Source organism: Epinephelus moara, chromosome 5, assembly GCF_006386435.1.
Source record: "Epinephelus moara isolate mb chromosome 5, YSFRI_EMoa_1.0, whole genome shotgun sequence".
Classification (NCBI taxonomy): Eukaryota; Metazoa; Chordata; class Actinopteri; order Perciformes; family Serranidae; genus Epinephelus; species Epinephelus moara.
Window position 1 is genome coordinate 39104263 of NC_065510.1, and position 27575 is coordinate 39131837.

Sequence of the window (27575 nt, forward strand, 5' to 3'; positions counted from 1 at the left end):
GACCGCTACAGATCCTACAGACCACATTAACGACGCTATCGAGGTATTTCGCCACTACTCGTGTTAATGGAGGACCAAATTAAGGAAGCTGCTAAACTGGATTTAACGGCGATGCAGCTGGGTGTGCACGATGACGGAGACATTTTAAACGGGCAATGCTCGCTTGTTTTCGGCACCCCCGAGGCATGGATACTAATGACGTCACATTCTGGGTGAGTCGTTGATCTCTACTGATTGGTTAGGGAAAAATCAAATTCCCTCCCCCTTGTAAATCGCCTTCAATGGAAGCCATGTCAGCCCTTTGCTGCATGTTATTCCTAGCCTGAGTGTCAGACTGAAGCTCCCAGGCTAGAAATAACATGCAGCAAAGGGCCGTGGGTTGGAATCGAACCTGGGCCGCTGCGGCAACCGCCTTGTACATGGGGTGCCTGCTCTATCCACTAAGCCACCGACACCCCATTGTGAGCAGTTTTATGGAGGAGTTATTTTCTTTCTACCACAGAACTACACCACCAACTGTATCACCACACAGAAGGAAGCGTGCATCTACGTATGGACAAGAGGCTTGTTATCGTGACAGCTCGTGAGATGTACACATTATTGGTGTCCTCCTCGGCTGACCTGTAACGTTAGCTAGCTTAGTGGTGCTAGGTGAGCTAGCAGTAGATGCACGCTTCCGTCTGTGCAGTGACACGGTTAGCGAGTGTAGTTAGTGGCAAAATAAGCAAAATGTAGTTTTACAGCACAAATGAATGTAGTGCGAGAAATTATCCAGTAGAATAGTAAAGGCAAAAAGATCTTCCACTGTAAAGTTTTGCCAAAGCTTGTTGAAACACTGAATGACAGAACACAGACAAACTAGAAAATATAAGATTTTCAACTGTGTTCATAAACATATCTCTCTCTCTCTCTCTCTCTCTCTCTCTCTCTCTCTCTCTCCCTCTCTCAGCACACGGTGGTGACGGTATCAGGCGATCATCACGTCCATCTGAATGATCCAGAAGCTGTCGCTCCACTTGTGTCTGACTTTCTGCGGAACAAAGTGCTCTCACAGCGGCTGCCAGCATAGTGGACACACACACACATACACACACACACACACTCATTAAATTTCAGTACGCTGTTCTCATCTCTCTCAGAGAAGTCATTAACATAATTCTGATATGTTACTATTTGATCAGTACTATAAAGTTTCTTCAGGGACTTTGAATAATCAGATCTAAATATATGTAGTAACTGAATCCATTATTGCTGAAATTGCTTCTGATTTGAATTTACTCCAGTTACTAAATTTAGCTTTACACACACACACACACACACACACACACACACACACAGAAGGACTACAGTATCTCAATGAAGGTTTTGTTTTTTTGCATTGTTTCATTATGTTTGGTTATCACCATTTCACATAGCAGGTCTTTATGATACCCTCTGCTTTGCCTGCTTCTTTAAAAAAAAGTTATTCTTTTTATATGATAGATATTTTTTGAGTTCTCGCTCCTATTTTCTGATTATTTTTTTTAAGTCACTGAGTGCCTGTCTGCATCTTGATGAAGACTGGTGGACTGTGAAGACACTGGGGACAATGATGGATATTAGACTTTCATAATAAAAAGAATATATAATATGTTTATCTTTCCAAAACCCGAGTTATTAGGTGCTTCAGTCAAAACAAAACCAATTCCAGTAAAATGAGATAAAATAAAGACGACTTTCTGGTTCTGTCCCTGACACAGTGTGATAAATATATAAATATATGTAAATAAATATATTACAGTGCTGTCAGTAAACCAAACACAGCCAGATCTGATTCAGTTTTCAGTGCAGGACATATTAATAAGAGCTGTAAACTGATATCCTACGTTTTTCAAATCATTTATTATTTCTTCATGTCACTTGTGTGGCCAGGATGTCACATGTCATTGTTTTATTTGAAGCTGATCTGTTTTAACTCGCCTTCTTTTCATGAATCTGACGCCTGTGCAGAATGAGCTAAAAATGGCAGTCATTAAAAGAGATGACATCCTCTGACAACTTTTCATCATGTAGGCCAATCCTCTCTGTGCTCAGCTTTTGTCTCGGAGCCAGCAAGACAAAAAAAAAAAATCTTTTTCCCACCACTTTCACTCTGGGGAGTGACTCCATAAAACACTGCAGCTGCTGTCAGTCAGGGCAGATATTAGGGGTGCTGCTCACACAAAAATGGCCCCCTCTCTCTCTCTCTCAATGTCACATAAACTGTGTGATGGCCTTGCTGTTAAATGGAGTGGAATTGATTTTACGCAGCGAGCAGCAAGGCGGCGAGCATCCAGACATCTGAAGGGCCCTTCCTCCTCCCACTCTCCCCCCCTCCCCAAAAAATTATTATAGTTATATAAGTTTCCCTCCCACTCCCTCCATCCTCTCCGCCATCAGCAGGGGTGTTGTCATAGCAACCCCCACCCCTCCTTTTGCACGTCAGAGCCAGGAGCTTGGAGGATGAAGCCGCATGCAGCTTCTGCCTCTTGTGCCTCTCAGAGAGCACCTGTGATTTTTGCCATCTCGCATGCAACAGTCGGAGCTGCGGAGCTGGAAATAGTCTGATTGATTTGACTCGCAGCTGCTGCACATCACATACCATCAAACACAGAGAGAGCAACTGATTCGGCAGCGTCTTCAGGTAAGCACGATGGCTTTATTTACTACTGAGGACTATTTTTAGAGTGCAACACCTGTGCGTGTTTTACAAATTAAAAATCGTGTCTGGGTCTTATAGAGGCAGTGACAGACAGTGCGCTGCCTGCTGGAAGCCGATTGTGTAATGTCTTGATTCCTGAGTGCCTCGTCCCACAGTTGTGATCGTAGTGAGCAGGGCTTTCTAAGGAATGACTGAAAATAATGGGACGCTGAGATGCTGCAGTTTGCCATGCATGATATCTCACCCTGAAGGATTACTTTTAAAAAAACAAATCTCCTCCTTTCCTTCCCTTTCTCCGTCATGTCTTTCCTCCCCATCACCTCATCCATTCCCTGTCCTTCCTTCCTCCACCCTTCCCATCCCTTCCCTCTGACAGCAGTGATGTCGTGGCTGTTCTTGGACTGGTTCGTCCCGCTCTACCTGCTGGTGTCGGTTTTGGTGCTGGCAGGTTTCGGAGCGTGCCTTTACTTCCTCGAGCCCGGGCTGCAGGATGCCCACAAGTGGAGCAACAAAACAGTCCGGCATCACCCGCTGGTGGCCAGTGTGAACTGCAGAGATGACGATAGCAATGCCCTGATATGATCAAGAGGGCGAGGCGGAGCAGGGCGGGAGGCCATCTGGACAGGGGTGCTGCCAGGACACCGGCGGGATGGGAGCCAACACCTAAAAGATGGAGAGAGAAAATGGAAGAGGAGGATGAGAAAGATGGAGGAGAGATTGCCCTGTCTAATATCATCCCAACTTTTCTCTGATCTCTCACGTACTTTATGTAGAGATGAGGGAAAAGTAGAGGGAAGAAGCCAAATGCACAAGGAGGAGAAGACTTCATGCAGGATGAGACTGTGAGGAGGATCGAGGACACGTTGCCCTTTAGAAATGTGATTAAAACATGATGTAAATTTCACGCCATCTTACACTTGTGCCAACTTTTACATACGTTTTGTAATTTGACAATCACTTTACATAAATCATAAAGTTTACTTATATTGTGCATTTAATTAGTGAAGTGAACGACAGAAGTGCAATGAATTTGTTGGCAGCCAGCAGGGAGGGTCTTTAATCCTCTCACTGGTGATGTCGGCACGGCAGCTGCTGAGAAGCATGTGGATTGTTAGTGCCACTGTGCCAAAATGGTGTTAGTAGTGACTTTATTAAAATAATATGTACTGAATACATGCAACAGGATTTCTTTCAAGGTGCCAAGATGAAACTAGGTGGACCAAGAAAAAGCAGTATTTGGTAATGCTCAAAGTGTATTATTTTGTTTGTTTGCATTGTTTTTACCTGACAGCATGGTGAGGAAACTGTGGGTGTGTAATGACCCTCTTTTGATGATCATATGCTTTCTTTGTTCATACAAAATAAAACTGTTTAATCCCCAATTATTTGGATTTACTCTCTGTTTTTATGTAGATGATCATATCTGAGAATATCTGAAAGTAATACAATTTATGAGTATCTGCACGAGGGATGGAAAGTAATTGTATATTTACTTAAGTGCTGTATTTAAGTACAGCTTTAAGGTAATCTACTTGAGTATTTCTGTTTAGTACTACTTTATACTTCTACTCCACTACATGTATCTCAAAACAGCATTACTAAGTGTTTCACAAAGCTGCAACATAAAACAGACAACTCATAAACAGGTTTTTAAAAGAAAACCGATTTAAAAAACAATTTGGTGTATAAAAACTGAGGAAATAAAAGACAGTTCAAAGGAAATTAAACCTTAAGTAAAATCATGAACGGCTCTCAGATAAAAATATGTTGTTTTAGAAGGGACTTAAAAGAGATCACTGACTCAGCCGACCTGATTCCCACGAGCAGATTGTTCCAGAGCCTCTGGGCACACTCTGTCCCCTTTATTTTTCAGGTCCTGGAAAGAGAACCGGGATTCCCAGGCGGGCTCCTACCTAAGTGCTGACCCTGCCTGACCCTGCTCAGCTGCCCGACCCTATTGATAACTGCACAAACTAGAGTAGATAAGCTATATGTAACTCCACCTCGACCAACAGTAAATTGCTGCTTACAAATAGATGCATCAGTGTTAACAATCCAGTAATGTGACACATAGTAGTAGGGCCCAGCACTTTTACTTGTGGCACCTTCAAGTACGTTTTTTTTTTTTTTTTGATAAAGTAAAAGATCTGAGTACTTGATTCACCACTGATCTGCACCAGACAGACAACTACAATAAGATCACATTTAGACTTCACAGACGGCCCATGAACCAAACAAGATGAGAGCCCAGAGTGGGAGTGAAACAGTGCAGCTTCAGTGTGGAGGAATGGAGAGAATGGCACTTCTGTGCCCACTACTTCCTACTGCTGAGTTCCCCGTCTTGCACTCTGCGACTTATTTACTCGCTCAGCGTGTCAACAACAGAGACATTGCTTCAGACAGCAGGTTTGTGTCTGTTTTCCTCAATTGCGACTTCATAAAAGTTGCTTTTTTCATTATAAAGATTTGTTACAAAGTGGAATTTACAGTGTTATCACATAGCTGCCATATGGTTTTAGACAGTGATTAGAAGTGGTTCATTTATGTAAGTGCTGTACTTAAGAGCAGTTTTTAGGTAACTGTGCTTTACTTGAGTATTCCCACTGTATGCTATGTTATGGTTGTGTAAAACAGGCTCCATCTCAACCGAATAGAGCAGTAAAATACAACTTACACATTAATGTATCGGTATTAGCAAGCTATTGATATTAAATATGGTAACATACACCATTTTTGTTTAAGCTAATGAGTACTTTTACTGTTGCAGATATTTCTGTGCTCTCACTCAAGGAATATTTTGAATGCTCTTACTTGTAATTGAATACTTTTACATTGTAGTATTGACAAATGTTATATAAATATACAATCTGAATGTTTCCTCCACCACTGTCAGATTGTGATGTGCAAAATATTTACAGATATAAATGTTTGATATTTATCGGACAACTTGATTTTCTTTCATTTCTCCACTCCTATCAATGAAATCTAAGTCTTTCTTTTTATCTCTTCCCTCAAAACTTACAACAGGATGAGTGTTTTTGACCATCTGGCACCTTTGATCCCTCAAGTATCTGCATCCTCCAGACAAACAAAGGAACATCCGTCAGTCTGTTTGTCTCCTCCTCTGTCCCTCTCTTCTCCTGTCATCAGGAAGAAAGCCATTAAAATCCCATCATTTGATGAGAAGGGACTCGTCTACGAAGAAAATGACACGAAACAGACAAACACTGACAGGTAAATTAAGCTGTAGCTTCTATTGCAGCTCAGTTATACTGTATGTAATAAAGTAAATACTGTGCTGAATTCATTTTGAGGTTACTTTTTTTTCCCTCCCTCTTGTGGCTGCAGATCTTTTGTCCCCATTTGTTCTTCCAAGATACCCAGTCAGCCCTCTTGGAGTAAATCATCTCAGCATTCACAGAGAAACCACGGGGAAAGAGCTTCGACCCTGCCAAGAGCCAAGCCCAAAACATACATCTCTCCAACTCTCTCTGCACGGCCCTGCATCTCCATTTTTCCTGCGCCACAGTCAAATTCCTCTCCCACTCTGAAACCAAAGCCAAGGGATTCTCTTCATCCCAGTGATCCCTCCCCATTGCTTCACCAGCCTCAGCTGAAGCCAAGTGTATCTCCAACTCTGATTGTCCCAACACCTAGACTGAGTCCATCTCCGACTTCTCTGTGCCAAGGGATGAGTTCGGAAGGAGGCAAACAGCCCTCTCCTGTTGCTAAAGAAAGACGTGCTCGATCAATTACCATATCCAATACTAAAGTTGAGCCTGAATCCAGCAAACAGAGGTCTTCAAATGAAGCAAAGCATGACATTCTTGACCAGGAAGCTTTACTAGACTTTACTCACCCTACCTTGAGGAGAGCTTGTTCCATGTCTCGATATCAGACTGAATCCCAGAGATACGCAGCCATGTCTCAGAGGTCCTGCTCATTGCAAGACAAAGTTGGTTTGAGTAAAAAAGACAATATTGCGATAGATAAACCAAAGCCTCCGCCTAGGAATACAGAGATTACTTCAATCCCTAAACCAAAGTCAAACATCAAACAGCAACAGGGATTTCTGCCAAGTGGAGCGACAGGTACACAAACATCTCTCTCCGAGTCTGAAGGGATTAAGTTTGCTAATGTTGTTCAGAGAGATTCTCAGTCAGCGTTTGATGTCCCGGCTACTCAGTCGAGCCTGAACCTTCACAGAAAATATATAGATTACCCTCAGAGGAGGAATTACACGTCCAGTGACCAATCATGTGAACGAATGTGTTCTGAGAAAAGTGCAGCTTCACCGACGACTCCCAAAATGTCCTTTTCCAAAGAGCCTTTCTTGAATCAGTCACCCAATGTTGAGACCAGGAGAAGACGATTTGACTTCAGTAGTGACATAACACTGGATACAACATTTTTATCTAATCTCAGGAGACCTCGAGAAGAAAACAACACAAGGACAACTCTAGGAAATTCATCTAAACTCTGTCAACAAACCAATATATCTCAACACATCAAGTCTTCTCAGAAACACAGATTCTGGTCGAAGGCTCAGAATCAAACCACACAGATGGATGTAAGGAGCGCAGTAAGTCAGTCCGACTGTGTTTCAAAGGATTACAGCTGCCAGTCGAGAGACATTGATCGTGAAACGGAGTCTCCTCAGTGTGCACACAGATTAAATCGACTTAAGACATGTCTGGTGGCACCTCAGACACAGGAGGCTTCTGTTGAGTGCACCACTTCAAAAATGACCCTCTCCAAACCAGATATAATCTCACACAAACATCAGTTTGATCACAATCAAAATAAAAGCCATGGAGAGGTGAGCCTCAGTGACAAAGGACTGAGTCAAACAGATATTTTTGCACCATCTGACCATCATGTTGTGCCGGCAAAGCTACCAGAATATCCCTCAGAGAAATACTGCCCATTCAACACAAACAGGTTTGGCATCAGGTCAAAGGAGGTCTTTGACCTGCCGTCCCAGCTGCAGCACACAGTGCACCAGAGAGCAGATGAGACAACAACAACAGCTCCCCCTCCACTACACGGACCAAATTACTCTCGGGCAGACAGAGCATTTATCATGGAGGAGCCAGAAGACCCCTATTACGTCACCATGTATTACCCAGGTTCAGTGTACGTGGGTGAGTACAGAGATATCCAAACCACCTGGAAAACTTTAACTTAACAAAGTCAAACAGCCCCTCCAGTCACACATGACTCTCTCATCCCTTGTTTTTAGTCTTTTTTAGAGTTAAATGTTGTCTATCTAAGGGGGCGGGAAGTCAGACGAGGGGGCTGTCGAAGAGGAAAGCAGAGGGATTTAAGACCTCGCTCCTTATCAGTAGAGTAACAGACATGCTGAGGAGAGACATGACAACGTTGGTTAGCAGTATCTATCAAAGTGACGACTAGTCCAGGAGGACATGCCACTACAGCACTCCACAGGGACAAACAAACACAACAAAAACATGCAGAGAGGAAAGCAAAAGAGGGATGACTGGAGGGCAACTCAGAGATAAACTGTGAGTAGAGTGGTACAGTTAGGTTAAGAAGTCGTTTTATGAAACAATTTTCAACAATTTTACATATGCAATTACTGCTGGTTAAAGTTTATTTATACAAATGTAAGTCCTACAGTAAAATTATAGGATAGACATTAAAAAAATCACCACTAAGTTTGATTTAAGTATCTACATCCCACTGCCACAGATTGTGTAGTCCAGTTAGTTTATGGTCACATGGTTTCATCTGAATAACTTTTAAAGGCCCTACATTGTCAAACTGTCCAATATTTAGTATTTGTCTTGGCGTTTGCTCGGTTGTCATAGAGATTAATCTGTTGACAAGTGGATTTAGAAACTGGAAATAAACCAAATTTTGTGTAGCAGAGGGAACCACTGTTAGTGATTCTTTATGAAAGTACACTGTCCTCACAGGTTTCACCACTGGATATATAGGTAGAGTTACTTGAGAACTGTATGTTTATACAATTTTGAGGAACTTTTACTTTACTATATTGTCATTTTATGCTACTTCACACTTTTACGTCAATGACAAATGAGATGGAAACATTTCACTTCTTACTCAACTACATTTGGTCAATCTTCATTTAGCACACTAAGATTTTAAACACAAAACATTTATAGAATTTATAGAATATTATGCTTTAAAACGAACGTGAGCTCCATTCAGACCAGCTGCAATATTAAATGCTGCTTAAATGATAATGTATCAATGAGTAATTTTGAAACTTTAAGTACTTTTTGTTGATAATATTTCTGTATTTTTGGTTAAGGGAAAATTATAAATGAATAACTTCTACATGTAATGGAGTATTTTTACACTGAGGTAGTCTATTGTTACTTTAACTTAGGCACAGCAAAATGTAACCGTGTGCAGTATCTACTCAGATACTGTGCTAAGTACCATTTTAAGGTACTTTTGCTTGACTGTATCTTGTCTGCTACTTCTACTCCACTACATTTCAGAGGGAAATATTGCACTTTTTACTCCACTACATTGACCTTGCAGTTATAGCTTCTGGTCCTTGGTTCTTATTCTTTACATAGTAAGATATTTTAATGGCAAAATACAATATGGTATTATATGTAGCACAATGATGTATTTCTGTAGGCTATATAAAATTCGCTCTGCATAGATAGGCTGTCCAATAATATAACACACAGTAATACAAGTATATCACTGACAGGGGCCATTCTCCCTCAGTGAGGACCTTTAATTTTGATAATTTAAGTATATTATGCTAATAAAACATCCTCACTTTTACTGGAGTGCAATCATAAATGCAGAACTTATACTTGTAATGGTACAATATTTTACATGGCAGTACTTTCACTCAAGTAAAATATCTGAATACCTATTTCAGCATTTTATTTTCACCAGTACTTGTCTAATTATAATGCGATCCAAAATGTTCCCTAAAAATAGTCTGTATCACTGACAGAAGGCACTGAAACAAAAAAAAAAAGTCTTTGATGAAAAGTTACACTGCGCATGCGCGCTGCATCTCCCCACTCCCTCTCCTCTTGTCGCCGTGGTAACGGGAAAGGGGGGGGCTCACTGCCAGGGGGAAGGAGAGAAGAGGTACCCAGACTAATCACATGACCGCTCCTCAAATTGTTATCTCTGTGTTTGGATATACATCGTTTGTTCTCGGAGTCAGAGCGACTATTGATCAGTCAGTCAACTAAACAGCGGATTTGCGGCTCAACTGAACGTGAATAGGTGAGTGTGACACTACATCAGCGCCGCGAGTCGACCGTTAGCTAGCGGGCTGTAACTAGCTAGCAGCTAACACAGAGCCGCCGCTGGCTGTTAACGTTATTATCCAGCATGACTGGAGTGAGACAATGGGGGTGGGCTGGCTGTGATGGAGCTAACCTCGTGTGGTGTGTTAAAACAGATAAAATATGGTTAGCTTAAATGTGGAGACATAGTGCGTGGCCCGTCAGGTTAATATGCGCGGCCACCCAGCGCAAATAACGGTTATTAGTCAAGTTCGGTTTATTTGACCGTTATATAGCCCAATATCCCAATTACAAATGTGGCTCAGGGAGCTTTATGATCTGTACAGCTCATGACACCTTCTGTCCTTTTCAACCCTCCTTCGGATAAAGGAAACATCTCTAAAAACCCTTTAACGGGGAAAATTGTAAGAAACCTCAGGAAGAGCAGCTGAGGTGTGATCCCTCTTCCTGGACGGACAGACATGCAATAGGTGTCGTGTGCACAGGACAGACCAACACAATAACATTACATTATAGACAGTAAGACATAATGTTACAGAATGTGAACACATCTGAAGAAGATGGATGCAGGAGGATGTCAAGCAGCTTCCATGTGTCTCCAAATAGCTAAGCCTGAGTCCTGAGACATGTAACCTGGGAAGTGGACAGGCTACACAAACACTAAAGAAACATAACTGAAGCACATCATTCACACAGAAAGGAGAATGAAATGGACACACACACACAGAAGGAAGAGAGGGACAAGAGGAGAGGCAGAATTTCCTGGAGGACAGAGATCCAGATCCAAAATTGTAGATAGGAAACAGGTTGTAGCTTCCATGCCAGCAGTTGTATGTTTCAGTCTTCAAGTGGGATTTTCTTGCAGCATTTAGATCCACAGTAGTGCTAAAATAATTCTGTAAATCTGATTGTATGTATGAAGGCAGGAGGGCAGGCATAGAGAGGGGGGAGCAAAGCTGCATGAATCAAAGCGACAGCCACCGCCTCAGTGACCTCTATCATCTGTATCTCCCACTGTGGATGCTCTGACTTAAAGCATGGCAGCACTGATTTTAAGCATGGCAGCAGGCTGATCCATGTGTACAGCCTGCAGGGATGAGGTGATCAACCACATGCCTGTTACTGCACCATCTGCCTGCCCGCACTGTTTGCTTCGTTTAAAGGATCAGTTCGCACCAACGTACAGTATTTTTTTAATTTGGTTGCAGTGGTGTCTACCCACGCAGATAAAGATTGAATGTCTATTTGTCAGATGTATGCTGCCACCCTGATTGAAAAGAGATGAATATAGTGTCTCTTGTAGTCTTCACTAGAGCTGCAACTGATGATGAGTTTATCTGTTAATGTAGCTATTATTTTCTTGATCAATCATTCAGTCTATAAATTTGCAGCAAATATCTACAAAATGCCAGAGTCCATAGTAACTTCCTAAAATGTATTGGTTTTTTTCTAACCAAAGATATTTAATACTATCATAGTAGACAAGAAACCAGGAAAACATTCAAATATGAGGAGCTGGAAGCTGAGCTTGGCATTTTCTTTAAAAAAAAAAAAAAAAAAAGACTCAAAACAACTGATTGATTATCAAAGTAACTCCTGATAAATTTTTTCAATAAGTTTTAATAAGTTGACTAACTGTTGTAGCTGTAGTGCTCATAGTATAAAAAAGTTACATGTAGGGATACCTAAACTCTGGGTATCTGCAAGTTTTAGTACCATAGCCTGGATTGGAGGAGTGTAAGGATACATCGAACTGGATCAAATCAATTCAGTGATCAGCAATCCAATATTATCAACGCAAAGTCGAAACATCAATGCTATTGTCACCTTTAAGAAACACCTTTATGTTGAAATTCCTTTGGCATTCAAACATTCAAACAGTGCTAGCAGCCTAGCCAGGCAGACAATGGTAACCAGCCAAGAAGAAGACAATGAGCATATTTACTGATATCGTCTCATATTGATCCCAGGGCCCTGAGTTGAATCAAATCAAAATCTTATCATGGCAGACTTTGTGATACCAGAAAATACCATTAGAGTTCTCAACGGGCTGAAAAAAATTACAACCTGAACCGAACCAACCCATGCAAGTTGAAGCCTGAAACCGGCTGATCCGAGATCATCACAGAAAATACTGAGCTTGAGCCCAACCAAGCCTGAACCCCCCAAAAAAGCACTAATTGGCTTCTAACACCCAGGACACACTGGCTGTGTGGCAGCGCAAGCTACAAACATCTCCAGTGGAAATGGACCAGCTTGGTGGATCACTGACTCACACTGTATTTCTATACCAGAGATGCTCCCTCCTCCGACAGGGAGGAAGGACAGAGAGCCTGGTGCGGTACCCGTCGGGCTTTTCGGACCCGTCGGGCTTGGGTTGAGATTAGGAAATCCAAATATTGTGTCCTTGTCCAAGAAATCGATATAGTATCCCCCCTTGATGAGACCTGTTTTTTACACCCCTATTATAACTAGCAATTGCTGTGGCTTTAGAAATGTAGTTGGTGGTGCTGACTGACATCGGAAATACTGAATTTTACAATGACATTGATGAAGAAACTGTATTTAATGTGGATCTGGGACCAGTACCTAATTCACTTAATAACGCTCAACAGCAACATCTATTTTTACAAACTGAAGACAAATATCTTAAAATCAAAACGCTTTCCGTGAAAGCAATATATTAGTTTAATACTTTGGGCAGCTTACCATCAAAGAGGGAATAACCCATTTCTTCAGTGTATTACAAGTTAAAAGGAGGAGAGGCCTCAGCTTGCTGTGCTGGCCTACTTCCTAATGTGGCAGTATTTTCTGTTGATGAAACAATATATTTTTTATCCTCCTCTCCTTTTTTTCCCCCTGTAGACATGTCAGACGTAGTTCCTCCAGAAGTGAGACCCAAACCAGCCGTCCCTGCCAAGCCTCCAAATGTGGGGGGTCCTTCCCCCTCCAGCCCCTTCCCACCCCAGGGCCCGGGCATTGGAGGAGGAGTAGGAGGGGAAAGGAGCACTTCAGCTCCTCCTCCAAGTGCCATTCCAGTCCCCATCAGTACTCACGGCCCGAGCCACGCTGTTGGTCATAATATGGGTCATAATGTGGGTCATGGCGTAGGTCACGGAGTGGGTCACGGTGTGGGCCACGGTGGAGGTCACACTGCAGCACACAATGGAGGTCATGGGCATGGAGGCTCCCACACCTCCAGTGGTGGATCCACTCTGCTGGGGTACATTGGTATTGACACCATCATTGAGCAGATGAGGAAGAAGACCATGAAGACGGGCTTTGACTTTAACATAATGGTTGTTGGTAAGTCACAGAATTAGTTGGGTTTTTTTTATCCTTTGTCTTTGATTTTTGTTCTCAGAGAAAAGCAAATCAATTCTAATTTTTCCTTCATACCTCATACCATCATAAGTTTGTCTACTCTTTGGGCTTGTTCATTACATTTTTCCCCTCCCTCTCGTCTCAGGTCACAGCGGTCTCGGAAAGTCAACTCTGGTGAACACCCTGTTCAAGTCCCAGGTGAGCAGGAGGAGCGCAGGATGGGGCCGTGATGAGAAGATCCCCAAAACTGTGGAGATCAAAGCAGTGTCTCATGGTGAGTACAGGGAGAGAGCTTCTGTTCTTTCTTTAGAGCCAGACATTTATAGCAGCTTTTAATTTGACAGAGAAAATTAACAATCTTTGACCGTGTTCTTAAAAGTCCCATGTAGCCTACTTACAGTCTATCAGTGCACCCTGGTAGCTGCCAAGTGAGCTTCTCATTTATTTTAGTTGAGCTACGGATGCGCTGGCCAACTTCTGTGTCTTCTGCAGTTACTTTGTGTGAGAGGCTTTGATGATTTGTTTACTGTGGCTGTGCATTTACTGTCACAGCTGGTGGTTCCCTCACATTTCACAAGAATACATTTTCTGTCTGGATACATTGTTCTGGAATATTATACTATACATCATAAAAAACCTGCCCGACTCGTGTCTATTTTGAGTAGCTGTAAAAGCCTTTTTACTTCATGTAACATATTGTGATTCCCTCTCAAATAAATATTTTATTTTGTGGTGAAAACATCAAACTGTATTTTTGCAAGTTTCAGGCCAAGATTACAATTGAGCACATCATGATAACATTATAATTTACCTTTGTCCAGTACTCAGTTTCACTGAATAGAACTTGAGCATATCATAATGTAACTTAAAGTGATAGTTCCCCATTTTTTTAACCATCTTTGTATCAAATCAATATGCTGAGTAGTATGTGTACATGAACTGTGGTAAACTTCCCTCCATCTGGCCAGTGCCTAGATATCCCTCCTTGCCCCCTGGCAAAACTCTGCCAGATTACAGAAATTACTTCGTCCATGCCTATTTCTTGCTTCAGATGTTTCAGAAACATGTTTTAGCCACTTTTTATTTGTAATACGACATTGTTTCTTGCCAACTGGCCACCATTGTTTCAAACAGATGTGTTGGCATTGTGTCATCCACCAGCAGAAGTGTTTATTGGTCTGGTGTGGTGCAGTGCATTCTGGTAGTTGTAGGTTTTCTCCCTCTTGAGCAAAAGCATCCTTTTTCTCTATTTTCTCTGTTTCTGTGGCACCAATTTCAAAAGCATTTGTGTCTTTCTCCTGCACAGAGTAGTTTTATTTAAACAGCCATCTTTCTGGCAGTGAAATACCTCTTTAATGCAATGCTGTTGTCTCCGACCACCAGCTGCTAACAGCTAATGTTAACCAGCTGTCCATCTGCAGATGTTAATGTGGATTTGTTGTTCAAAATGTATCATTGTCAGAAAAAAATAGGGTGCATCCTCGGATTGTCAGTTTACTGTGTCCTTTTGTCCCAAAGGTGTCCTAGGGAGGTAATTTTTATGTTTCCTAGGATAGTGAAGGCATGACGTGCCCGACTGTACCTCTGATTGTCTAGTGCTCATTGGCTTTGTTGGTTGGATTGGTTAGGTTGCTAGGTTTAGGCAAGAGGAGATGGATTGGTTAAGGTGAGGGTAAGAATGTCAGGGTAAGCCAGTTAGAGGCAGAGTAATGCCTTTTTTCTACACTCATGCTGGCTTGGCATGGTTTGGTTTGACTTGGCACGTCAGCCCAGTGCGGCAGGGATTTGTGTCTACATTAAGGCAAAGTAGGGTGGGGCATGCCTTCGCTATTCTGGAAACGAAAATTCACCTCCGGAAAACATCTGTGTTTGTCCGAAAACACATTGTTTAGGGACAATTTGATTTGAAATTGATGTGACACAACAGAAAAACACTGGCCACTGTCTTTGGTAGATGTCTTCTTATTTGCTGATAGGCTGATGGCACTTAACAGAGCGAGTATTGACCGATACTGATTTTCAGTTGGTAAATTCAGGCATCCCTATGCTAAAATTTGGTGGACAGATCACTGACAGATGACAGATTGTTGTTCAAGGATCAGCTACTTCGATTTGTGATTATCTGGGTCTAGGACTTGACACAAATTCATTAATCCTCGGAGGTATGTCTGTAACTGTGAGGATTTTCAAAGTGTTTTGCTGGCATGCAGGGCTGTGGACAGACTTGTTGATCTTCAGGCCAGATAGTATTTGTTCACACACATACTGTAAGTGCATCAGAACTTCTTTTCATTTTCATTTGACTTGTGTTTGACAGACTGAGCTTTTGAAATTGTCTCTTTTTGTCTCACACAACTACAGCTGGGCAATATACTGATATTTTATCTAAATATATGGATATGGATGGATATTGTAATATCCTAATTGTTGTCTTTTCCTGGTTGTAAGGGTTATGTTACAGTAAAGTGATGTTATTTCCTGAACTTGCCAGACTGTTCAAGCTGTTCTATTATTTGCCTTTACCTACTTAGTCATTATATCCACATTACTGATGATTATTTATCAAAAACCTGATACCATGATGCCAATAGTCAACCCTACAATATCATCACAATATTGATATTGAGGTATTTGGACAAAAATATTGTGATATTTGATTTTCTCCATAACACCCAGTGCAGACTTGAACTATCCAGCCAGTTTACATTTGTCTGACATTTTTATTATACTAGGACATGTCAAATGAGACACACAAGCTTTACAGTTGGTAAAAAAGAACTCCATTCTGCTAATATAAGGGATACTTTAATAAAGAGATGAGAGAGGATTTAGGCTTTCTTACTTTGTTTGCCTAACACAAGTAAGACAGTTGCATAAAGATAGGGATACCCTTAAAAGTTAACTGCCATAACACTAGACAGTCTCTGAACTGCAAGCTTTGTTTCCATGGCAACAATGAATGACCCCTGCTGACAAATGACACAAAGAGGTAAACATGGCTCAATTTGTGGCTCGCTAACAATGTTGTAGAGCGAGGAGTCAGGCTTGTTTCGCTCATCGCTGAGTTTCTCTCATAAAACATTCATGTTGTGATGTTCTTCCTCGACACGCAGGCTTTCTGCAGGAATAAACCACACTGTGCAGCAAGAATCAGCCATGATTTTGGTTTGAAAAGAGTCCTAATTAGCTGGAATGCAGAGCCGATTGCTCCTATTTGAAGTCACTATGTGTAGTATTTGAAAATATCTGACTTTGGCACCCCTCCCCCAGTGTTAGTATCAAATCAGTCACTGCCAGACAGCTCTGCGTGCTGTTTATGAAATCAGTCGGGGACTCTATACTATGTAGCATTCAGTAGTAACTCTGCTCATTATGGAATCTGGGACTGGAGATGTGACTGAACTCGTCAACATCCTTGATGATTTAACAGCAACAGAGAAACAATGGCGAAATGTCAAACCCTTGGAAAGAGCCCAGTGTTTGGTTGTTACAGTTTTAGTACACGATCATGCACACATAGCCTGTGGTTGACAGTGACCTGACATCATTACGCTCTTGCCAGAGAGAGACGTTGCCAGAGAGACACAGCAGACGTGTTAAAAATATCTCAATCAGATCATCATCTTTGGTTTGCAGTGTTTTTAGCATGAGTGCTGTTTCTGTGTATCTCAGGCATAAAAATTTGTTCAATATGTTGAATATTCTGTTTGCGAAAACACATCAAATACAAACCCGCTGCATAAAATTGATTTTGCACAAACAAAGCAACAACTGTGGTTTATGTTGTTCTTTTCTTTGTGTGTGTATATTTTTCTTACAGTCCTTGAGGAGGGTGGTGTGAAGATGAAGTTGACAGTCGTCGACACTCCAGGCTTTGGAGACCAAATTAATAATGACAACTGGTAGGCTTTCCAACTCCTCCATCATGAAAGCCTCATAAATGTCATCATTACTGCCTCATCTTACCGTCAACAATTTTTCAGTTGTCATCTTACCAAATGCAACAGTGCATTTAGTTCCCTGAAACAGTATTGAAAATGATCCCATTCAAGTAAAGTCATCTTCTTCCCCTTCTCTTTTCTTGCTCAAATAATCTTTTTCTCTCAAGCTGACCTCTTCTGCTTTATCCACAGCTGGGAGCCTATTGCCAAGTACATCAATGAGCAGTATGAGAAGTTCCTGAAGGAGGAGGTCAACATCACCAGAAAGAAGCGCATCCCCGACACCAGGGTGCACTGCTGTCTCTATTTCATCTCCCCAACTGGACACTCGTGAGTTAAACCTTATCTGAACTAGAGATTAGCAAAGTTAAATATCTGATCTAAAAGCTGTTTTCAGTAATATGTTGGCAGAGAGCAGTGTACATACAGTGCACCAGTGTTCGTGTTCCTTTATCCAAAAACATTTCATTTCAGATTAACAAAGCCTTATATCAAGAGAGCTACTTTATATTGCAGACAACACTCTCTCCTCTGAACACCTCACAATTAGCTCCCGCTGACAACTGTGAAATTGCTCTTTAATGGATAAACGGATACAGTCTTTTGTGTATTACAGCCAGTGTATCCCATCTTTCTTAGCCGGGGTAATTGAGAGCGACAGGATGTTTTGTGTGCAGGCGAACAAGAACTGGGACGCAACCTTTGTCCAATGATAAGCCCACTTTTCAAATAGCATGCACACTGTAAGTCTTTTGTGATTGCTACAAGACCGGGTAGAGGTAATGAGACGTATGAAACATGACAAATAAAACCCCCGTGCCTCCTTCTGCCTTTCGTTAGCCTGACCCTCTTTTCACTGTCGCATGCGAGCCTTCTGGAAGAGTCACAGTTCCTAAATCTACCCACTTACTCACCTTCCCTCTCTGTCTTTCCTGTTCTCTGTCTGTCGGTCTGTCCTAGTCTTCGGCAACTAGACGTCGAGTTCATGAAGCGCTTGAGTCACTCAGTCAACATTATTCCTGTCATCGCAAAGGCGGACACAATGACCATTGAGGAGAGACAGGAATTCAAACAGCGGGTGAGTTCCACCAATGAAAAGCCCTTTACAGTTAGAGTGATAAATCCTCCAGGCCCATATATCAGCTGATATTAGCTTATTTATGATATACAGTATTCGTTTACATGTCGTGTCATAGCCTATATTTATCAAGAAATTCAAAGACGTGTTTGAGTTATTTGTTATTGCACTGTTTTTCTTCTGCTAAGACACGTTTTTTGTAACTCCAGAATGTGCTGCTCAGTTCATATTTTGGTCTTTAAAGCTGCTCAAATCACTATATATACCAATGGATCAAATGACTAATGTGAACGGTGACGCTCATAGTGACAAAATGACAGAGAATTATCACCCAACTTTGCAGTTCTAGCAAACTGTTTAACTCATTGTCTCAGTTTTATGTTTTGAGTTTTTTGGTTTGGTCTCCCTCTCATAGTGCCGTTTTTGGCAGACTCAGTTAGCAACCAGCTGGTGAACAAAATGGAGTTGATAGAGACCAAAAAGTTAAATCAGTATTACATTATTCATATGACCCGAAACACAAGTGACTGCTGATGTTGTTTTCTGTCTGCTGGATGTGTAAATAAGCAGCTGTTTGCTAATAACGTCCAGCACATTCTCATCTCGTCACATATTAATGTTTGGTCATGGATGTTTTTACCTTGACATTTGACATGCAAGGTAACCTGGGTGAGTTGGTTGTTGACGTTCTGGGACACTATGTCAACTTCAGCCTGTTACATGCATTGCGTGTTTTCTATATACAGTCTCTATCAAAACAAACACACTGCATTGGTACAACACAGTGAATTGATTTTTTTTTTCTTCCTCTTTCAACAACAAACGCACATGGTTATGTTTAGCCAACACAAGCACATGGTTGGGTTTAGGCAACAAAAGCAGGTGGTTGGGTTTAGAAAAAGAACAGGGTTTGGCTTAACAAAAACAGGGGAACTGAAGACCGGCGTCCCAGTTGAAAGTCGTGGTTGTTGGACCCATGCACCATCTTGGTCTTTCGCCCGTTTAACTTACATTGTAGTCCGGCCACATTTCCTCTTGCTGCTGCTGAGGTGTGGGACCCTCGGGTCTGAGTTTGCTACAGCCTCTAAGTAAAGGTCTGTCTCCAGGCCACCACTGCAAAATGTATGGAACTGAAAAACAGCCTGTGTGGAGTCTGGGTTGTGATGGGTGCCGGTAGTAGATGTCATTTCTAAGCTAATGTTAACTACTGTTGCACATTGTTAGCACTGTAGCAAGATGAAGAGAGGCAAGGCACTTGAGAGCCACTGTTTTTGTTATTTGTGTGTGTGTGTGTGTGTGTGTGTGTGTGTGTGTGTGTGTGTGTGTGTGTGTGTGTGTGTGTAAAAAAAAAAAAAAAAAGACTATTGGCTCATATCGGCTGATAGGATTATTTATAAGAATCGTTTTTTTTGTATCTGTCTCCAAATTCCAATATTGGACAGGCATTAGATCCCACAGCCTCTTCACAGATTTGGGTAATTAAGTGATTTGAAGACAGGGCTCGGGTGAAGTGTCACAGATGTGTTTTGTCTCCCTGCTTTGTTTCATGCTGTAGGTAAGGAAGGAGCTGGAGATGGGCGGGATTGAGTTTTACCCACAGAAGGAGTTTGATGAGGACATGGAGGACAAGAGCGACAATGACAAGATCAGAGTAAGTGGTTCTGTTCTTTCTTTCACACACATTTGTCCGATGAGTCTCCCTCTGACCCCTCCTCTCCACCCAGCTCGACCCACTGTCTCTCTCATACACTCATGCACTGCTTCCTCTAAACAGAATGCCAGGGCACTGGAGTTGTGTATTTCGTCTCATAAACCTTGTGCAGCTCCCTTCGGTACAGTGAACTGTGTTAAAATGTCTCTGTCCATAGGAGGCGATGCCCTTTGCTGTCGTGGGCAGCGACAAAGAATATCAAGTGAATGGCAAACGAGTTCTGGGAAGGAAGACAGCGTGGGGCATTGTAGAAGGTGGCCTTTCTTAATAAGTAACATTTACACTCATGACATACAGAGATTATACTGATGGTGTCAGGCAAAGGACAATATGTGATATTTAATCCTGTCCATTTTTTGTTGTTGTTGCAGTTGAAAATCCCAACCATTGTGAGTTTGCTCAGCTGAGAGATTTCCTGATCAGGTAAAATAGTCTTTTAAATATATCATTAAAATCTAATACAATGCACTGGATTTAAGGAGCAATTAAAAACAATGGGATATGCCACAGGGCATCATTTTGTTTTAGCAGCATGAATCATGGATGTAATAGAGCTGCAGCTAATCATTATTTTCATTATGGAATAATCTGCAGATTATTTTCTTATTATCAAATAATTGTTCTGTATGTTAAAATGTTATTAAATATTTTTTAAAAATCACAATTTCTCAAGGTGAAGTCTTCAAATTTGATATTAAAATATAATGATATTCTGATTACTATTACTACACTTACTTATTACTTACTATTTGAGAGAACCAGGAGTTGTTTGGGCATTTTTGTGGAAATATAGGACTCAGTCTGTCACCAAGATATTTGGTGATCATTATCAGCAGCTATTACCAACTCATCTATTAATCATCCAGTAATTTCAGCTGTAATACGTAATGTGAAAATAAGCATAATAAGCATTTTGAATTGTATATATTCTGTGTAATTCTTTGCTTGTAAGCGTATGATTTTATCTTTTACTCTGTGGCAAATCCTATTGGTTCAGTCTCTTTCCCAGGTCAGGTCCAGTCATGCTATTGCACTGTATTAAAAACAGGATTTTTCCTCCTCTTTCTCAAAAAACTGTTTTAAAAAATATCCATCCAAATGAAAACACAGAAACACAACTGAAGTGCTGTCAGCAGAACGGCAGACCAACAGGTGGCAGTCCGTGGGTAATGGGAGTGTTGGATTGTGTAGCAGTGACCTTTGTGTCCCATTCCTTAATATAGTGGAAGAGTAACTGTAAATTTATGTGGTTTGGCATTTTGACCATTGCCATTTTGCATTTTTTGAAGCCAGAAATGACCATATTTGGATGACAGGTTGGAGATAAACCTAACGCTAGCTGCTTGCTTGATTACAGTCGTTGCATTTACAGTCAGTGGTCAACTGTGATAATACTGATGCTAATTTTCACTGGCGAAAATCAGACTTTAAACCATTAAAACAAACTGTGCTTTCCAGAAAAACTGAACATTAGTTTAGTACAACCAAACGCTGAACAAGACTTTTCCACAAAGTATTTCCAAAATTTTGAAACAATACAGGGCAGCAGCTTCATTTTTTTAGGTGACTAATTAACTTTCATGAACAGAAAACAAACTGAAGAGTGACAGCTACTGCTACACCTATACTCTTTGAATCTTGGGTTATGTCAGTGTTACGTTACCTAACCAACATTGTTACCATGGTGGCTTGTCAGCAAACAGCACCCACCTGTCAATCAAAGTGGCCATGGCCTTAGTTATGCATAACTTTAAGCCTTACTAACATTTAAGCAAGCAAGTTAAAGAAAATTTCACCCACCTTACAGTTGTCACGAACAGGGAAATTATATATAGAGACCAAAACAGTTTTTGTATCAGGCTGTAAACATGTTTATTTCTGCTGTAAAGTTGGACATTTAAACATGGGGGGTCTACAGGGATTGACTGGATTTTAGAGCCAGCCTCAAGTGGCCATTCAAAGAACTGCAGTTTTTGGCACTTAAGTGTTCAATTTTCAGCCCTGCAGGTTGCTTCTTAGTGTAAACATTTAAAAAGTCATGTTAGCAAGGTTAAAGCCAGCACTATTTTGGCCACCTCCACAACTGCAGGAAATGGTGCCTCATTTGTTGCTTCACAAATGAGATAACAGCGCACACTAACAAACTCTGTTTGAAAACACAATTTCTGAAAATCTTCACCCTGTAAGAAGTTACAAAAGGTCAGTTTTCAGTGACCTAAAATGCAGTTTGCATGTGGACAAAAGGCCAAAACACATAGAAAAAACTATATTTGAAAAAATACCTGTGTATGTGTGGGCTAGGCCTAAAACATGATCCAAAAAACACAATAAATCTGACACCTCCTTGTCAAATAGATACATATATAACTAATAACATGTCCCCTTTGTGTTCCTTTACCTCTCTTTCTCAGGTCTCACCTCCAGGATCTGAAGGAAGTCACTCACAACATTCACTATGAAACCTATCGTGCCAAGAGACTGAATGAGAACGGAGGTCTCCACCCCATATCCTCCAATGACACCCAAGAAAGCAACCTGTAGTCAGTTCAGTCAGAGTGTGAATAAAAACAGTGCAATGAAGCTGGTAGATGACTCTACAGAATATTATTATCATCGTCACGGCGGCATCGCTGCATGCTTGGAAACATTTCTATCTGTAAAAATTGGTCATTTAACATGTCCATTTTTGTTTTGATTCCTAACTCCATACACCATCCTCTACACTTTATTCCTGACAAACACATATCAAACCCCTCTGGTTTCAAAGTCATTCCTATGAATATTTGAATGAAAGTCCAGTCAAAAAAAGATAACTTAGTGCCATTGTAAAATTAAGACTTTATTGACTGCCAATGCCTTGCTGTTTATCATTGAGCAGGTAGTGTAAGATTGGAAAGTGCCACATTATTAGGCTAGCTGTAAGAGGCACCTTTTAAGTTTTAGTATTGTAGCAACGGATGTCTGAATTCAGACAAATGAAATTAATTTGAGTTGCAAAATATAAAAATCGTAAGTTCTGTACAGAAGTGATGCACGAGACATCTCTGCAGCCGACTCCGTACAAACTTCTTTTTTTAAGTTTCTCTTCAGCAACTGCTCATTCCATGAGAGAATCCCTGTGGCTTTTCTGTCAGGAGGGCTTAACAAACAGTGCAAGCTGCGCTGTCTTCTTTAATACCCACCCTCACGGAGAAAACAAATGAAATTCCTCTAATGTTCCCCAGCCCTGTTCGCGTTTCATTTTCCATTTAAAAATAGTTTGCCTGCACAGACCTGCATACTAAAATGAGGAAAAGCTGCAACATCAGTCACATATTGAATGCAATTCTGTGGGCGGCAGTGTGTGTGTGTAATTGACTATGACTGTGCATACTGCAGATTCTGTGACTCCATGATTCACCATAATAGTGCACACAAACTGAACGCTGTGGGATGATACAGCTCAGCATGCTTTGTTCCATTACAGTGGGTAAAGAGGAAAAAAATGTGGTCCAGCGCATTTGTGCTCACTTGCATTAGCTGTGTATGCTCTTGCAGTGACACCAAAGGATAACTATAAAACTGATCATTGGTTTAATAAATAATGCATATTTTTTCCTTGGTTCATATTGACTTTGTGACATATTTTGACAGCTAAATGGACAACGTGCATCCAATTTGAATGTTAATCTAAAAGCCTGCAGCATGTAATGTTATCTGCATTACTTTATATAAATTAGGGAGTAGCATGGCCAATAATGCCATAAAAAATTGCACACAAGCTTACTCAGCTATGAGTAAATCATATATAGTGTAAATCAGTCCTTGAAAACCGCTGCCATTTGCTTATGTTTTTTGTTAGGCTCAGTTGATTTAATGCATTTTCTCCTCCCTGTTCCCACCAGCCATCCATGAAAGAATATTTTCTGACCCAAGAGAAAGCAGTGGTGTAATCAATACACCTAATAATAGGTTAACAAAATACTTCTTTTTTTCCTCAATGTCTTGTGCAAAGGTTTTTGTAAACATGACAGAACTCTGATGTGGTGATGAGTAATTGTGTTAATACCATTTTAAAATGAAATTCATATGTTCACCACTTGGTGGCAGCACTCTGCCATGTATTAGCAGTGATTCAGTAGAACAAGACATATACCTGGCTTTGAGTCCTCAGACATTCCAAATGTTGAGATTGTTTAGGTAAAGTTTTGCAGAGCCCAGTCTTATTTCCTGATAAAGTTTACAAGGTTTGGATGGTCCGCTGCTGCCATTGATAACTAATATATCTCTGCAGATCAGGTTTACAAGAAGCTTTAATCATATTACCCCAATGGTATGCACTCAAAGTGTTGGTGTAATTATTCCAAATCAATTTGAATTATTAAGTTGTGAACATGTTTACGAAGTTTTCTTCAGGAACTTAACATTTATACTGTTCTGCCATGCAGTGTCTGCAGTAGAGCACAAACATGCCAAAACTACAAGTAATTCAATCTTTCAATATTTAACCATTTTTTTTTTTTCAAGTTCAATCCTCTTTTTGTACAATCATACACGTTTGTGCGATTTTGATATGAAATGTGACGTCTGCAACAAACTGATAATAGTTGTCTGTGATTGTAGTGCAGTCAAAGGTTTCAAGCAGAAATTTGAAACAGTGTTTGTGTGCATGCTTGTGTTCATATCGCCTGATTGCTAACAGCCAGTCAGTTCACACATCACTGCAACTTTGCATCAACTTATCAACTGTTTCTGAATGTGTGATGTGTACATCAAATTGCTATTTCATGAGGTTAAAACGCTGCTGTCTTAACTCCTGTAACTAAACTGACAGCCCACTATCCACATATCACTCATGCCCTTGAATCAGTACTTCACAATGTATTATATTTATTTAATAATCATTTTTCTCAACGTTGCTGTGACATATTGAGATATAATTTTCAGTGTTATATTGAGTTATTTATACATTAATGTCTTATTATTGTAATTTATTCTTTATTTAATAAAAGCACATTCCCATTTTTTTGAAAGAGTTGTTTTCATTAATGTCTCAACAATAAACATATGATAAACATTTATATAAGTAGGTTTAGTTTTTCATTTCTGAACTTACATGACCCTCAGAAATCTCAAAGTCAAGAGCAACAAGGAAGGTTGTGGTGGAGGCTTTTATTATTGAGCGTAATATCTGATTACTGTCATGCCAACAAATAGTGGACAGTTTCGGTTTGATTTAATCAAACCTGAATCATCAATGAACTATTAAACCACTACAGGCTGCACTGTTCTCATCCCACTGCTGAACTGCGTCCTTCAACCTCTGCTTCACAGTGTATGTCTGGAGGGCAGTCCCAGTAGCTGATTGCGTGATGAGCCGTGGTCTTAGTAAAACAGACACTGTATACACAGATTCAAACTCAAACCCAATGAGCTAAACTCTCAGTGGTAGAAATGTCTCACAGCTGTACATATGGACATACCTGCAGGCATGTCTTAAATATTGTGGCGTGTTAGGGGCTGAATAGGTGGAGTTTCCCAGAATGCCGTGGGACAATGTGGCCATGAGCCAAAGGAAGTTGTGTTTAAATGTGTTTTAAATCGCTCACATGTTATCTATTATGCAGTGATTAATGTTGGTGCACTTCATAATGGTTGTAATGGGTTGCGGTAAATGTTGGGACGTATTGCACCATGAGTTAAGTTGTGCACGTGTTTAGTGACCTCCCGCCTGTGTAGCTATAAGAGGGTTGAGTGAGGAAGCAACTATGGGTAAGTACATAACATTTCCTATTTCAGCTTTTATCTCTCTACTTCTTCTGTGTTAGCAAATTGTCACAGTTGGCTACACTGGTGGCCGAAGTGGAATGCTGGACTGCACCCATGATGAAAGAGACAGAAGAACTTATCACACGCCTGCACGCTATTGAGGGTACCTGCCCGCAGATGACTGACCTCCTGCCCACTATGACGATGCATCCTGGGGAAAGCATAGCCAGCCTGCCTGGTGGAGCCAGAGGCGGGAGATCGTTGGCGATAGATAGCCAGCTTTCCTATACTGACATCAGCAACAAGGGACAGCGCTGCCATTCCCTCAAAATTGGTGATGGCCCACACACCTCTACCCCTGCTGACAGCCAGTGACAGCGTCACCCTTGACAACGCGCTGCCAGCCCCACTAGCGCCACCAGACGGCTCCCGATGAGCTGGGATGAAGCTGCCACGTTATAATGGGGAGGAGCCACCACATACTTGCATCATTCAAGTGCATCTGGCCGCTCAATGTAACTCCTGGTCAGCAGAGGAGACAGCAGTACAAGCTGCCCTCACAGACTTCCAACCACAAGAGCGATTCAACTGGCCTAGTACTGAGAGATCGATATAGCATTGTGTTGTCTGCAGTGCCTATGCTGGTGATGCCCAGGACAAGCTGGACAGCTGCCGGAGGTGAGGTATTAAGAGTTTGGGCGCCTACACTGCAGATCTCCATCTTTATGCACAGTAGGGGTATCCCACCTTTGACGCTGCAGCACAGGAAGAGCTCACTCTCCAAGCCCTCTTCCCGAGGCTCCAGCCATAACGATCCCAAGAACACATCCGCCTGTGCACACCAAAAACCTTGGTTGAGGCCCTTACTGAAGCAAAGCAGGTTGAGCCTGTACTGGTCAAAAGTGACTGCCCTCCCAGCACAAGACACCGGGTATGCCAAACAGACTATGAGGGGAGCGAAGATGAAGCAGCATTCCACCAAGTCACCAGTGCACCTCAACGACAACCACAACAGGGAGCTGGAAGAGATGCCTGCCAGTCTACAGAGGGATGTTATTGATGCAGAGAGCCAGTCCACATCACAATTCACTGCCCAGCACCAGCCTCAAGAAACCCAGTGCCTCTGCCACCATCAAACTAGAGCAGGGTGGCACAACGGGGGATCAGCCACCCATAACCATCTCCTCCCCCTCACCAAGTTACAGCTGCGACTCATTCATTTACGCCATGCCAATGGACCGTATGTGGATCTCAACCTTAACAGCACTCCATTCAGAGCCCTGGTGGACACTGGGTCCAACATCTCCCTAGTCTGCCCGGGAACCCTGCCTGGCACATGGCTCAAGACGATGGAGGCCAATCAAGCTCCCTATCACCACAGTTACTGGCGAACGCTCAAGAATGATAGGAGCAAAATTTCTCTGAGCAACTGTTGCTAACCACATTGTTGGCCACAAGTTTTGGTTAGTCAACATACAAGACCACTGCATTGTTGGGCTTAACCTGCTGGTCAAATGGAAAGCTATGGTGGATGTAGCCAGAGCTACACTCTACCTGAGTTTTGAAGCCATAGCACTCCACAACACAGGTGAAGAAGGACTGTGGCTCACCTCACTGCCAGCCCAAGGGTCCTCCACCCCATCACCGACAACCAGTGGGTCCACGGTATCGCCACCACCACTCAAAGACAGTGGGTCAAACAGATCATTGTTGCTAACCTACCTTCAACTCCATCATCAGAGGGGCCTATTGCATCACAACCACCATCTGTAGGGTCCCCCACACAGCAGCCAGCAGCCAAAGGGGCCTCCACAGCATCACA

The 27575-nt window shown here is 41.6% G+C and overlaps 3 protein-coding genes and 1 long non-coding RNA gene across 8 annotated transcripts in view; 3 read left to right on the plus strand and 1 right to left on the minus strand.

Moving 5' to 3' along the window:
* LOC126390948 (serine hydrolase-like protein) overlaps nucleotides 1–2952 on the plus strand; it is a 9459-nt gene extending 6507 nt beyond the window's left edge. For all 3 annotated transcript variants that reach the window (XM_050045472.1, XM_050045471.1, XM_050045473.1), the window contains one exon: nucleotides 950–2952. In XM_050045472.1, the coding sequence (XP_049901429.1) occupies nucleotides 950–1069 (120 nt within the window). In that variant the 3' untranslated portion in view covers nucleotides 1070–2952. The remainder of the gene's footprint in view (nucleotides 1–949) is intronic.
* The window catches only part of LOC126390950 (uncharacterized), a 9875-nt gene extending 4225 nt beyond the window's left edge, over nucleotides 1–5650 (minus strand). Inside the window, exons 1-2 of the long non-coding RNA XR_007570003.1 lie at nucleotides 3445–5650; nucleotides 3101–3343 (exon numbers count right to left, since the gene is read on the minus strand). This is a non-coding gene — a long non-coding RNA (uncharacterized LOC126390950). The remainder of the gene's footprint in view (nucleotides 1–3100; nucleotides 3344–3444) is intronic.
* Nucleotides 5651–5703: 53 nt separating this feature from the next.
* LOC126390926 (probable serine/threonine-protein kinase samkC) lies at nucleotides 5704–7143 on the plus strand. The gene is made up of 3 exons (XM_050045443.1): nucleotides 5704–5914; nucleotides 6029–6771; nucleotides 7106–7143. Exons 1-3 carry the CDS (start codon nucleotides 5709–5711, stop codon nucleotides 7141–7143), a joined length of 987 nt encoding a protein of 328 aa, XP_049901400.1. The 5' UTR covers nucleotides 5704–5708.
* A 525-nt stretch (nucleotides 7144–7668) lies between these two features.
* septin3 (septin 3) lies at nucleotides 7669–25017 on the plus strand. Of its 3 annotated transcripts, none has more exons than XM_050045468.1 (10): nucleotides 7669–7824; nucleotides 12817–13257; nucleotides 13421–13549; nucleotides 17096–17177; nucleotides 17409–17546; nucleotides 18177–18294; nucleotides 19850–19945; nucleotides 20163–20259; nucleotides 20377–20428; nucleotides 22417–25017. In XM_050045468.1, the coding sequence occupies exons 1-10, from the start codon at nucleotides 7764–7766 to the stop codon at nucleotides 22544–22546; spliced, it is 1344 nt and encodes a 447-aa protein (XP_049901425.1). In that variant the 5' UTR covers nucleotides 7669–7763; the 3' UTR covers nucleotides 22547–25017. The 3 variants fall into 3 exon arrangements, with proteins under 3 accessions (XP_049901425.1, XP_049901426.1, XP_049901427.1); XM_050045469.1 differs by lacking the exon at nucleotides 7669–7824 and adding an exon at nucleotides 7912–8205; XM_050045470.1 differs by lacking the exon at nucleotides 7669–7824 and adding an exon at nucleotides 9731–9928.
* The last annotated feature ends 2558 nt before the right edge of the window (nucleotides 25018–27575 follow it).

Bases quoted from the DNA above. Each gene is read 5' to 3' on its own strand.
- LOC126390926 (XM_050045443.1), top strand. From the start codon at position 5,709: ATGAGTGTTTTTGACCATCTGGCACCTTTGATCCCTCAAGTATCTGCA. The intron at 5,915-6,028 runs GTAAATTAAGCT...TTGTGGCTGCAG, and splicing joins AAACAGACAAACACTGACAG to ATCTTTTGTCCCCATTTGTT. The intron at 6,772-7,105 runs GTACACAAACAT...ATCTAATCTCAG, and splicing joins TCTGCCAAGTGGAGCGACAG to GAGACCTCGAGAAGAAAACA.
- septin3 (XM_050045468.1), top strand. From the start codon at position 7,764: ATGGAGGAGCCAGAAGACCCCTATTACGTCACCATGTATTACCCAGGT. The intron at 7,825-12,816 runs GTGAGTACAGAG...TTCCCCCTGTAG, and splicing joins CCCAGGTTCAGTGTACGTGG to ACATGTCAGACGTAGTTCCT. The intron at 13,258-13,420 runs GTAAGTCACAGA...CTCTCGTCTCAG, and splicing joins CTTTAACATAATGGTTGTTG to GTCACAGCGGTCTCGGAAAG.